The 13376-nt window shown below is 39.8% G+C and overlaps 1 protein-coding gene and 1 long non-coding RNA gene across 3 annotated transcripts in view; one reads left to right on the top strand and one right to left on the bottom strand.

Annotated features, from left to right (window-relative positions):
- Positions 1-2638, bottom strand: part of LOC130707256 (uncharacterized) — a 37975-nt gene extending 35337 nt beyond the window's left edge. The window contains exon 1 of the long non-coding RNA XR_009007161.1: positions 2549-2638. This is a non-coding gene — a long non-coding RNA (uncharacterized LOC130707256). The remainder of the gene's footprint in view (positions 1-2548) is intronic.
- A 362-nt stretch (positions 2639-3000) lies between these two features.
- The window catches only part of NADK2 (NAD kinase 2, mitochondrial), a 45997-nt gene continuing 35621 nt past the window's right edge, over positions 3001-13376 (top strand). Inside the window, exon 1 of one of the 2 annotated variants that reach the window (XM_057540081.1) lies at positions 3001-3428. In XM_057540081.1, the coding sequence (XP_057396064.1) occupies positions 3126-3428 (303 nt within the window). In that variant the 5' untranslated portion in view covers positions 3001-3125. The remainder of the gene's footprint in view (positions 3429-13376) is intronic. The other variant, XM_057540082.1, reaches the window with a different exon arrangement.

The following is a 13376-nucleotide window of genomic DNA, read 5'->3' as shown; positions in this document are numbered from 1 at the left end:
TTTACATGCATTACTGCCAAAGCCAGGAACCCTTAGTTGTCAAGGCCTAATATCCTATACAGGCCTTAGAGTACGTGCATGTCATTTTTTAAAAAGCCAGGGGGTGGTCGTATCTATCTTTCAGAATCAGAATGTACATGAAGTGAGCTGGAGGGGGTTATAGGGATTGGGAAGGACAGATCTTAACCTTTGTAAATCTTCAAGTTGTGAATATCACGGTGATATATAATTTCTTCCCCATAAAATGTTGAGAACAATTAAGCTTGCTTGAGATGTGGCTACTGGGTAGGCTTATTCACTAGAAAAGAACACCAGCCTGGTCATAGGCGGGGTTTGAGTTTGAAATTCAATAACACTACAGATTATTTTAGTTGTTTGAGGGTAGTTGAAACTGATATTAAATCCATGAATGCCAACGCTTTGGTTTGTTTGTTTTGCAATGGCCAGATTATACCCACAGTACTGAGTAATTTTTGACATCATACTCGGAATTGACAAACTCGAGTACTTGAACATAGTTGAAACTTCTAACATGATATTTGGAAACTATGGCATTGGAGGAGTTATTGAAATAACTGGCAAATGTTTAGCCTAATAAATACTTGATGATATAATAATTTTCAAACAATTAGAGGATTACCAAAATTTCTTAATTTCTGCCAATCTAGTGGATGTAAAAGACTATTAGCTCTCACGATAGTGAGAGGCCTGCGCACCGCGATGAAGAGTGGCCCCCGCTTGCCACAACTAGAGAAAGCCCCCGCACGAAACGAAGACCCAACACAGCCAAAAATAAATAAATAAATAAAATTTAAAAAAAAAAAAAAAAAGCTAGGGCATAAAAGGTTTCTTTGTTTTGTTTTTTTTTTAATTTAAAGATGTCATAGACATGAGCATGTTTAAACAGGAGGAAAAGTCCAATAGAGAGGGATAATTAAAGGTATATTAAAGGTGATAACCTGACAGAGTAATATTTCTGAGCAGGTGGAAGGAGATGGGATCCCAAAATAACAATGGACAAAGAGATATACCAAATGAGAAGATGTCAGTGTAGACAAGTTTGTAGCTGGAAACGGGGGAGATCCAAAAACTTGAGTACTTATCTGTGAAATGGGAAGAAAAGGGGTCTGAAATTTTCCATATGCATAACAAAACTCATAGACTTTGATCCAGAACAGGTTTTCTAAATTCATTTTTTCTGTCACATGGATCAACTGACATTCTCCTAGTCACCAAACTTCAAAGCTCAGTGTCATCTGTGACTTCTCCCTTTTCTTCCTTCCTAGTATCTAAGGAATTATAAAGTGTTGAACTAGTAAGACTAGAAAGGACCTTGAGGATGTTCAAGGTTACAAATGAGTAACTCACATCCCACAGAAGTTAAGAGGTGCGCTTTAGGTGCACTACGAGTCACTATTAGCAGCTGCTGTGAGGCAAAGTTCCTGGCCAGAAGGGGTCAGTGACCTACTAAAAGCAAACATCTATCAGACTGCACTGTGTATTTCCCAGTCTAATACACTACCTGGCACGTAGAAGGGACTCAGTAAATATTCAGTGAACCCAATAGTGGATGCTGGCGTTGGTGGCTAGCTGAAAAGTAAAACTCACAGATTTGGAATCAATTTGGAATCAATTTGGGCTTGGCAGAACCTTGGAATCACTCTAGTTCAACTCCCTCACTTTATAGATGAGGAATCTGAGGCCCAGAAAGATGAAGCAACCTGCCCAAAGTCCAAAAGCTAGTTACTGATAGTGCTAGGACTACAAAGAAGCAAAGAGAGTGCCAAAGCAAAAGGATCTAAAGAGCAGTAGGGATAATCACTAGGCTGTGCACTGCCATTTGATTCTCCTCTTGTAACAGGAGCATTTTCTTCCATTTCCATTACTTTTACTCTAGCTTCGATCCAAGTGTAACTATTCCAACAGCGCCCAAGTCTCCCTTCCTCCTCTTGCCTCCCAATTTGTTCCACATTCGAAAGCCAGATCAATAGTCATCAAACATTGCTCTCAGGACTCATTTCTTTCCAGTTAAAAGCCTTCAAAAGGCTAATTACTGCCTACAGGATAAGGTCCAAATTATTAACATTCTTAACCCTTCCACTCTTTTCCTATCTACTTTTTCAACCATTATCTTCCCATCCAGAAATTTTCCACTTGGCCAGACTCGTCTATCCATCATCCTCTAACTTTCTCAAAGGCTAACACCTCCCCTCCGCCCCAATAGTTTTTTGGAGGTTAGCAGGAGCTATACCACCTGCGCAGTCCCACATGGTACCATGCTTAAATGAGCCCGGTGCTCGGCTTACTGCTCCCTATCCCTCTTGCAATTCTTAGCAATTTCTGAACAAGGGACTCTGCGTTTTCATTTTGCACTAGGCCCCGCAAATTGTGCAGCTGGTCCTGAGTCCGTCTCCTCAATCCCTGGCCCAGGGCTGGACATATCACCCATCCAATACGCGGTGGCTGAATGAACGAACAAAGGGTCTAGTCTTATGTGCAATAATGAAGGAGTCTAGTCTTATGTACAATAACGAAAAAAATAACTGACCCCGAGCAAGAAGCTGCAGCCTCACGCACGTTCCCGCCAAGCCCTTAAAACCATACTCGCAAGCCCGGCGCAGTCTCAGACCGGTTCCAGCTGGGTTCAGCTCCAACACCAAATAGAATTCCGGCCCTTCCCCCGGCCGCAGCCAATCCCTGAAGCTCCTCGGCCCCCGAAACCGCTGCGGGTTCTGATTGGCTGGCAGTGGTGGCCTGGGGGCGGGTGGAGACCGCGGGGGGAAAGGGGTGGAGCTGGAGGTCGGTCCCAGGGCGGGGAAGCGGCTACTGCGCAGACGTCGATGGAAAAGGCTCCCCAAACAAACACAACCCACCACCTGGAGGCCTCCAGCTTTTCCCCGCCCACCTTTCCCTCCCGAGGGCTATCCCGACTCCCAATCGCCCGGCTTTCCCCGCCCCCGTCAACGTCTGGGCACGTCCCCTTCGCGGCGCCGGCCACGCACGGCTGTGCACTTAACCTCTGCCCGCCCGGCTGGAACGTAGAGGCCGGGGCGGCGCGAGCGGCGCGCACTGCTGGCGGCTGGAAGCGGAGGCGGGAGCCCGGGCCTGCAGCCGCTGCCGGGCTGATGATGACTTGTTACCGAGGCTTCCTGCTGGGCAGCTGTTGTCGCGTGGCGGGCGGCCGGGCAGCGGCGCTGAGGGGGCCAGGGGCGGGAGGCCCCGCCGCGCGGCCGCGGCTCGGCGGTGACGGCGGCGGCCGGCGGCACCTGGGGCAGGGGCAGCCGCGCGAGCTGGCGGGCTGTGGCAGCCGCCCCGACGGCGGCTTCCGCCCGTCCCGGGTGGTGGTGGTGGCCAAAACCACCCGGTACGAGTTCGAGCAGCAGCGGTACCGTTACGCGGAGCTCTCTGAGGAGGACCTGAAGCAGTTGGTGGGTCCCCGCCCTTGTGCCTCGGCCCGGCGCTGGTTCGCTCACTGGCTCGGCCGTGACTTTGGCGGGGGGGGGGGGCGTTATGGGAATAGCTCCGCAGGCCGCCCCTGGGGAAAGGGAGCCCCTGGGCGCCGCTGTGGGCAGCGGAAAAGAGGCTATCGTACCGCAGACACACCCCCTTTTACTGGGCAGGACTGCCAGGCCTGGGCACGCCGGGGAGTCCGTCTGCTTGAGCCTTTTCCGCGCTGGAACGTGGTTCTCAGACAAGGTTCCAGGAGTTTGTTTCAAAAGCTCACGTGTCTCCAGTGCTGGGCAGAGCAGCGGGGAAAATTTGAACGTATGTTGTTAAGTAGAAAGGTCCAGACAAAAGGCAGGTAAACACGGTAATTATGAAATACAGCGTCTAGGTTGATATAACATAGTAGTGCCTCCGCAACAGACTATATTTGGTATAGATATTTACTGATATCTTTGCCAAGTATATAAATACACCTAAGGGGGGAAAAAAGACCCTGAATCTTATTTGCCTTCACTCTTATTTTTGGAACTTCTGATCCCATGTCCCCACCCAGTTTAAGGAAAGGAGAGTGATGCTGCTACCATGAGCAATGTGTCCAGAAAAATCTCCACTGGAAATCTCTAATTGTTGACACTGCAAAAGGCATCAAAAGGCTTTGGAATAAATTGCCTATAACCATAATCCTGTAGAATTCTGTGCAAGAGTAGACAGCCTGTTCTAAACTTCTGGTTCGTAATCATCAGCAGTCTTTTGGTAATATTTTGTGGAGGTATCAAAATGAAATTGTAAATCATCCTAGTTTAAGTACTGACCGTTTTCAGCATTTAACTTCTTGACTTTAATGAGTTAATTGAGGAGGGCCCCTGTATTCATCGGGTGGCCATGCTAGGTGCAGATTTCTCTCCTTTTTCCTAAGTGTTTGAAGGTAGCAATTTATAGAAGACATTTGCATCATTTAAAGAGTAAATCAGCAGACAGTTGGAGCAGGTGGTTGGAGTAGTTGAGTTTGTGTTAGGGAGTGAAGTTGAGGGTGAGGCAGGGAATAAAAATGTCTGAAGCAAGCGTTTCAGGGAATTGGTGATTTGGGAAAGAGGTGTGCCGTATGGGTTGTACTCCTAATTTTGCAGATCTACTTTTTAGAAGTTGTCAAATGCCATATACCCATAAATATGTTCTTCATACAATTTTATGGAAGCCTCTCACGGCAAGTAAAAATAGTACACTTGACTGGCATGTTCAGCGTGTGGGATTGGGGGTCAGGAGCTTGGAGCCAGGCCCAGGTTCTCTGTGGTTAACTTCCTCTACTTCTTTTTAACTTCCGTGGGCCTCCTTGGTGACAACGATACTTTTTGTGTTGTGCTGTCGTTTTCAAAGTGCTTTCATCTAGTTCAGTGTGTGAAATACTAGGCTTGGACTAGGTAGCCTCCAAGGCCCTTTCTGGTATTTTAAAACTGAAGAATTTTTACAAGGCCTCGAGAATATGAGTGGCATCTGAATTAGATTAATTCTTGGACCTCTGAACTAGATTGACACTAATCAAAACTTTTTAAATGTAAGGCAAATCAAGTCTTTAAAAATCGAACTACCTAGTACACCCACTCTGAGTATCTGAAGAGAAATCTGTAATAGGTAAATATTTGCCTATTGCTAAGTATGCTGTTTGGAGTAAGAAAACCTTTGAAGTAAAACTTCTGGACTGTAGGACACAGTTTTGAGATAGTTGTTGTTGCTATCATTTCAATTAAATTTTATTGGATTTGTTTCTTACTGATTTGAGTTTTATCATTTATGTTAAGGCCAGTATTCAGAATGGCATAGTATTAGGTGGAGCCCGGAGCAGAGATCAGGAACAGACCAAATAATACTAGGCTGTGTGAAGTTGTTCTAAAATGGGATTCTGTAATAGGAATGATAAGATGATTAATACTGTTTGCTGTTTTCCTGGGGTAAAAGATACTAAGGTATATAAATCATGTGAATTGGGTATAAAAGAAAGTGGCCAAGTGCTTACTTGAGTCTTCTGGCACCGTGGCTGGCTGTGTCTGTGGTGTCCTGGTAAGTTTTGTATCAGAGGATTCTCTTTTGTTGTGGTGGTGGTAATTGTTTTGTGGCAAAATAGATCTCTATTAGGTTACTTGTTAAAATGCAAATGGAAGAAGAGGGTTGGAGTGCCAGTATAATTTCATACCCTGAAGCCTTGTGGTTCTCTAACTTTGTAGAAACTTAAACAATTAGAGGAAATACTTCTTAGCTGATAAAGCATGTACAGACTGGGTCGAAGTTTGGCTTTCATTTGCTCTTTCATATTGGTTTTACATTGGTTTATTTTTAATTCTTGCATTTCCCTTCCCCCTAACCGATTAGTGACTTTTCTTATGAATAGAGGATTTCTAATCAGTGATTTTACATCTACTGGCTCAAGACTTTGCAAGGGCTAATTGAACTATTATTACAATTTACTTGCATCATAAGCGATGTAGCTGTTGGTGGATGTGGAGCTTATATTAGCAGGGTTGATGACACTCACAGACTAGACCTTTAGGTGAATCAAAGCTGATTGGAAAGGGTTTTGACATCATAAACATGCCTTATTGGCCAAAGAATGTTTCATTTCAAAAATTTTAATACATACCAAATAAGAAATGAGCAGTTTCCACCCTTCTCTGCCCCCGCTCCAAGTCTTACAACCCCAGAAGCAACCCCCTTTAATGGTTTCCATTTTTAGTTTTTTTTAAAAAAAATTAGTTTCCTGATGGGATAGAATAATTTCATTTAGTCGTCCCTCTATTATTGGCTTACATTCTTCCTAGTAATTGTCTTCTTAGCAGATTTGGGAGTTGCTGTGCCTTGGATCTTGTTTCCCTTACTCAGTTTCCTGAAAACACTGGTGTAGCTTAGGTTGTAGTTCTTGGGTAGATAATATTTTTGCCACATGTGCAATGAGTGTAGTGTATGCAATATGAGTATTTATCAAATTAAAGAACATGATCTGGAGTACTGCCAGAGAGCTTTCTAACAGAGCCTCACTCCTTTCAAATCTTCCAGACACAGGAACCAGAATGGTCTATCCAAAGTGAACATCTGGCCCTCTGCTTAGAACCCCTCAGAAGCTCCCTATAACCTATAGAGTCACCCAGGGAATTCGTTAGAATGCAGGTACCTGAACCTTATTCTCATCCCCCTCAATATAAAGATTCAGTTTGTGGAGAACTCCCAGACTCTGCCTCTCTGAACCATACCCTTCAGGTTGCTGATGCTTTGTCCAGGGCTTTGCATTTTTAACAAGCTCTCCATGTTTGCAAGTAGTCCCCAGCTCAGACTTCGAGAAACAGTATTGTAGGTGAACCTTTATTATCCTTTGTGTGCTAAAACAAGGCCTTTCATGAATTTACTCCTGTCCACCTGTTGAGCTTCATTTCTAATCAGTTCTTGTCTAGAACTTCATTTTCCATTGATTTCAAACTGCTTTAATTTCCATTAGATGTTGTGCTTATTTAATTACTTATGGATCAGTAGCACATTAAAATGGTTCAAAATGTAAATGATACAGAAGAGTATGCAATGAAAAGTCTTTTTCTTATTTCTGTCACCGGGCACTCAGTTTTTGCCCCTGGAAGTAACCAATGTTAATCAATTTCTTGTGTTTCCTTCCAGAAATAATATATACATACAAATCAACAGGGTGAAATATTCTTTTTCTTTATCCCATCCCTTTTTACTCAATGATAACATGTTATTTAAGCTATTCTGCACCTTGTTCTTTTTTTAATAGTATGTATATAGTACTTATTGTGTGCAGATGCTTTAGTTTATTAAAATACACTGTGTAATGAATAATATTTGTGTTAATGAATCAAACTCTAAAATACTTAAAAGTGGACTTGCTGAGTCAGGAAGTATGTGGATTTGAAATTTTAATAGGTATTGCCAAATTGCTTCCCTTCGAGGCTGTGCCAGTGTATACCTTCACCAGCAATATATGAAGGTGCTTGTTTTTTCATAAACAGTTTAGCATATTTTGGGGTCTTTGCCAACCTGGTAGGTGAAAAATGGTATTTCAGGGTAGTTTGATTTGCATCCATCACTGTCTTTACCTTTGTAGCCCCTTTTGCTCTGAATGCTCCTCCATCCTTTAGCCATTTCCTGTTCTTGCTGTGAGGTGAAGCTTACACATTACTCTCACAGGAAGCTGTCCTTGGTAACCTTGCTGGGCCTCTCTCTGGCCACCAAGCTTATGTTAGGTATTCTTCACTGTATTTTCATAATACATATGTTTTTGAGCTTTCCATTTTAGTATATTATCTGTGGTTATTTTCTTCTCTGGAGTTGAGGACAAGGACTGTATCTTACTCATCATCCTCTCTGCCTTTCCATCCCCACTAGGTAAAGGTGGTGAAATGTTGCTGAATTTTAAAAAAACATTTTTAGTTCTTTTCACCCTGAGGCTGCCAGTCCAGGGCCTTATTTCCGGCTGTCAGGCTTCCAAAAGATGTTAGTTGCTAAAAACTTAAGGCAGAGATTACTGATGTAAGTGCCCTGAAAGAGGTTTCATGGTTAAATATGTTTGATAAACATGAGCCTAAACAAAAGGTGATTTTTATTTGACCATGAAATTTTTTTGGGGGGGGGGGTGCCTAAAATGTTTTTAATTCTGTGGAACACAACTTGGAAAATAGAGGCTTAAGGTATACTCCCGTAAATATTTGCAGGTAAATAGGAGACTCCTAAAGATGTAAAAGGATTGAATATCACAGTAGCCGGAATGCACCGTTAACAGAATCATTGACCAATATGTTTTAGAGCCCTGATTTTCAACCTACACTATGTATCAGGCTTACCTGGGGGAGCCTGTAGCCAGCCATGAAGTTGTAAATAACATAATTTTTTTTACTGTGATCAGTTTTTCTATATTTTTAATTATATGACTTAAGCTCTAAGTTAAGATATTATGCACATTAATATCTTCTCAGCTAGTAAAGTATAAGTTGACTTTATTTTAATATTGTTTTGTGTCTTTAAAAAGTTACATCAGTAATATATTCTTTAGAATGTCTATTTTTTAGAAATTTTCTTTTCTTATTCACTATTGGTTTTGAAATTTATGTTGATATATGTTAATTCATTTTAATTGCTGTATAGTATTCCATTGTTTGGATAATTAGGTTGTTTCCAGTTTTTCCACTATTTAAAAAAAATGCTGCAATTAAAAATACAAATAATTTTTCCATAAGCATTGAATAACTCCCTGATTCCCACTGTTCTCATGAGCACTTGGTAGACTTTAACATTTTTGCCAATGTGATGAGGGTGAAATTGTATCTTTTAATTTTAAGGTACTTAAAGAATAAGGAAGAATTTATAGGTGAAGGGGAGAGAACAGTACTAGTAAGACAGTGGGAAAGGTCATCTTTTTGCCAGTAAAAAGAACTCAAACATTGGTGACTTTAATTCACAGTCAGAAAAATCTTACATCATGATGTACTCATATTTGAAATAGAAGATAACATGAAGCAGTTTACCCTTGGTACATGTAGTATAGTTTATTTTCTTTTTAATAATAATGCTGGTTGTGATCACTAGGTTGGTATGGTACCCATTCTAAGGGCAATTTGAAAATCATTGCTCAAGAGGAAGTATTATTGAGGCTAAACAGGTAAGTGGGCCTTATAAAGTTGTTAAATGCCATGGTTTTATCTCCTAGTGGTTTTCAGTCTTACCACAACCCTTGCTCAGCCCTACTCTCTTCCCCACAGGAGTGGAGGGATGGGTCAGCTTTTCTGAGACATCACCATTCTGGGACTAGTATGAAAGCAGGCTTCTTGTGGGAGTGGTTAGATGATGAGGGGAATAGGAAATACTTTTTAAGGAAGAAACTCATTTAGAAATTCCAGAGGCAAGCTATTGCATGAGACCAGATAAGAGTTGATGTTGCCCAGAACTCAAGCAGTGGCAGCATGAATGTAAAGGACAGATTGGAGAAACAGTTTACAGGTATAATTATTGGACTTCACCATTGGCTGGCTGTGGAGATTGAGTGTGAAGGGAGAATTAAAGGTGACACCTGGGGTTTACTTTGTTGACTAGGTAAATGGAAGTATTATTGACTGTTATATGGGATTAAGAAAAGCAAATTAGAAAGGGGAATATATAATCAGATTTAGATGGTTTTGGGGAGAGGTACTTGAACTACCTGTGGGTGAATATAAAGGTAGGCATTTGAAAATTTGAGCCTGTAGCTCAAGAAACAAGCTTGCCCTAACAGTTTAATTTCATAGGTACTGGTGGATACTTGGTAGATCAAGTCCCTAGAGTGGGGAGATAATGAAAATGAAGTGGGAACGAATAAGCAAGCCAAGGAAGGTACCTTGAGCAATCCCAACATATACGGGAGTAGGTAAACAGAATTAAGGGGAGTGCAGAAGTAGGAATAAAACAATGGGGAAAGTAAAGGTGAGAGTCTGAGATAAAGAATAAATGGAATAGAAATGATCCAAGATAAATACCAAATATAGCTGAAGAAATATTCAGGGTTCCCTGCACCTGGCCTGATCATACTAGGTAAGTAGTTTACTCTAGCTGTCAATTAGGTACCACTGATCCTTTTAAGGCAATTTTGAATGGTGCTTGGTGTACCATTTAGTTGTGTGTTCTTCTAAGAGTGCTTAAATTATGCCTAGTGAGTTTACATACCAAACTGTCATTGTCTCACAAGTTGGTGAGACTGTGTGTTAAATTTATGTGTTAAATTTAAAAAGACATATTTTCTTCCCTTACTGGAGTGCAAAATAGTAATGCTCATCTGACTAGTAAAACAAGTTTAAAAAATTTGTATTTGTAATAGATTCAGTTTTGGTCAAGTAAAAATGCCTGTGATACTTTAATAAAAGTGTTTGGACCGTTTAGAAAATAGCATGACTATCACCTCTGACCTTAAGGTGTGGTGAATTTCTGTCCCTTCAGAATCCTCTTGTTTTTCCTTTCATGCTGTGTTGTGTTTTAACCTCTGAGCCGCATGGGGAGAAGTGATCTTGGCTTTTGGAGATATTATAAGAAAATTCTATTGCTAATACTGAGTGTGTCTGTCTGTAGAACTTTTAGATCCACACTGCTTTTTCCAAGTATCCTAGTGAATAATCATAAAAAAAAGTTTTTTGTGTGTGTTTTTTTTTTTTTTAATGCCAATAGGAACTAACAAGCTTTTGGGGAAAAAAAGGAAGAAAATATTAAGAACTTTGATACTAATACCTAAGGTGTAGCATTGCAGAATTGAGAATGTATTCTAAATTTCAGTAATTTCTCTAATCTCTTAATTGTAAGACATTTTACAGAGAATTCACGTGTTCTTGTTTTTGTCTGATTGAAGTATGTTTTTAAATCTTTGAAGTGTTGTTATTTTCTGAGGGGGTAGCTAGAAATTCTTACTAGCCTTTGAATATTAAAAAAAAAACTTAAAAAAAATATAAGCCAGTTGAATAGTGATTTAAGACTTTCTAATTGATGCTTTTTATTAGTGATTTTTAAAAATGCCTTATCTCTTAGCTGCCTAGTTAGCCAGTACATGTTAATGCAGCTTACTAGCCCAACCAGCTAGATTGTTTATGAAAATAATTAATGAAAGAACTTGTATTCTCTAAATAAATGTATCGAGCATGAGTTGTTAAAGAATTAGTTCACAAGAAGAAATGTGAGTGGGAATAAGAATTTATGAAGTGACATTTCTGCTCCGATATTAAGTATCGTAATGCTAAATGAACTTTGTCTTTAGATTTGGAACTTCAGTGTTGCTAGCAAAACATATTAAAATCGTGGAAAACTTAGTTTTCTATTAGTTCTCTATAATTTTTCCCCCGCAAATTCAGACCTCCTTCACCATGTCAAACTGAAGTTTCATAAAACTCAGCTGCTGAGTAATCTTAATTTTCTGGAGTTTTCTGAGAGCCAGGAAGTAAGCACCAAAGCTCCTGAACCACCAGATTAGAATTAATAGTACCGATATGTAGGATTTATGTTCTTTATTCCTGGGTACATGTTCTATATTGTCCAAGCCAAAACTGGGAACGTAAGATAAAAATCTGGACAGTGAATTGAACTCTGAAGGCCAGTTACCCTTAAGTTTTATTTATAGCAAGTTAGAAGCAGTAAATTTGATGAAAATGTTTTCATAGACTTCTCTACCTTTGAATGAGTTCTCTCTGTCTGAGTTTTCAGTGCTGCATTTAATGCATTTGATTGAGCTCAGCTAATGTTTACCTGAACACAGTAGTAGGCACTCACATATCTGAATGAATAAATTTAATTTTTTAGATCTTAATTTCTAGCTATTCAGTGTTTACTCTTGAAATGGCTTCATGAGAGGTAATTATTGTAAAAAAATATTATAGTGTGGTAACTAATCTGCTAGAAAATCAGGGGCTTGATGTTGAGCAGGTTAGTTTGAGATGCCTGTTAGATATCCAGAGAAAGATGTCAGAGATGCAGTTGGGTACCTTCACCTGGAGCCCTAAAGATAGGCCAGGATTAGAGATTGCAATTAGGAGTCATCAGCATCAGCATACAAGATCTCTTTTAAAGCCTTGAAACTAGAGGTCCCCAGGGAGAGAGCAGAGAAGAAAATCACTGCGATCCGTATTTACTGAAAGGTGTTTAGTGCAGTTTTAGTTAATCTATGGTTGGGTAATGGAAGTAATAATCTGAATATTAATGCTATGTTCATCCATATTTAGAAATGATACTCAGGATAGTTTTTCAACCCTGATTTACATTGATTTGTTGATCAAAGTAAATGAACGATACCTAATTATTACCTTGCTTGCTGCTTTCCTTTAGAGAAAATATTCTTAACATTGGTTTGCTCTGTCTAAATATAATGAGGTTTATATCTAGGCATTAAACTGTTGTACAGGCTGTCTCATTTAGTATATGTGAGTTAACATCTGTAGATTAATTTTTTTTTTCTGTGTGTGGAATTCAGTTTATTTTTTTTTTTCCCTTTTAAAAATTTTTATTGACGTATAGTTGATTTACAGTGTTGTGTTAGTTTCAGGTGTACAGCTAAGTGATTCAGTTATATATATATATCTATATATATACACACACGCACATATATTTATATACATATATATATATATATAAATCGTTTTTAGATTCTTTTCCATTATAGGTTATTACAAGATATTTTGAGTATAGTTCCCAGTGCTGTACAGTAGGTCCTTGTTGGTTATCTATTTTAGATATAGTATTGTGTATATTTTAATTCCAACCTCCTAATTTATCCCTCCCCATGCCTTTCCCCTTTGGTAACTATAATTTTGTCTTTTATGTCTGTGAGTCTATTTCCATTTTGTAAATAAGTTCACTTGTATCATTTTTATTTTAGATTCCACATATAAGTGATATCATATATTTGTCTTTGTCTGACTTAGTTCACTTAGTATGATAATCTCTAGGTCCATCCATGTTGCTGCAAATGGCATTATTTCATTCTTTTTTATGGCTGAGTAATCTTCCACTGTGTGTATATACCACATCTTCCTTATCCATTCATCTGTTGATGGACACTTAGGTTGCTTCCATGTCTTGGCTACTGTGGATAATGCTGCTATGAACATTGGGGTGCATTTGTCTCTTCAAATTATAGTTTTCTCTGGATATATGTCCAGGAGTGGGATTGCTGGTTCATATGATAACTCTATTTTTAGTTTTTTAAGGAACCTCCATACCGTTCTCTATAGTGGCTGCACCAATTTATGTTCCCACCAACAGTGTAGGAGGATTCCCTTTTCTCTACACCCTCTCCAGCATTTATTATTTGTAGATGGACTGATTTTCAAATAGCCAAATGTGTCCTCAGCTCCTCTTCTGAAAAGCATATGTTTCCCTGTAGATTATAGAGTGAGGACAACACTATTTTAAAAGTCTTAACCCATTAT

Source organism: Balaenoptera acutorostrata, chromosome 2 (genome assembly GCF_949987535.1).
Source record: "Balaenoptera acutorostrata chromosome 2, mBalAcu1.1, whole genome shotgun sequence".
NCBI classification, from domain to species: domain Eukaryota; kingdom Metazoa; phylum Chordata; class Mammalia; order Artiodactyla; family Balaenopteridae; genus Balaenoptera; species Balaenoptera acutorostrata.
This window is presented reverse-complemented; position numbering and strand designations above follow the sequence as displayed.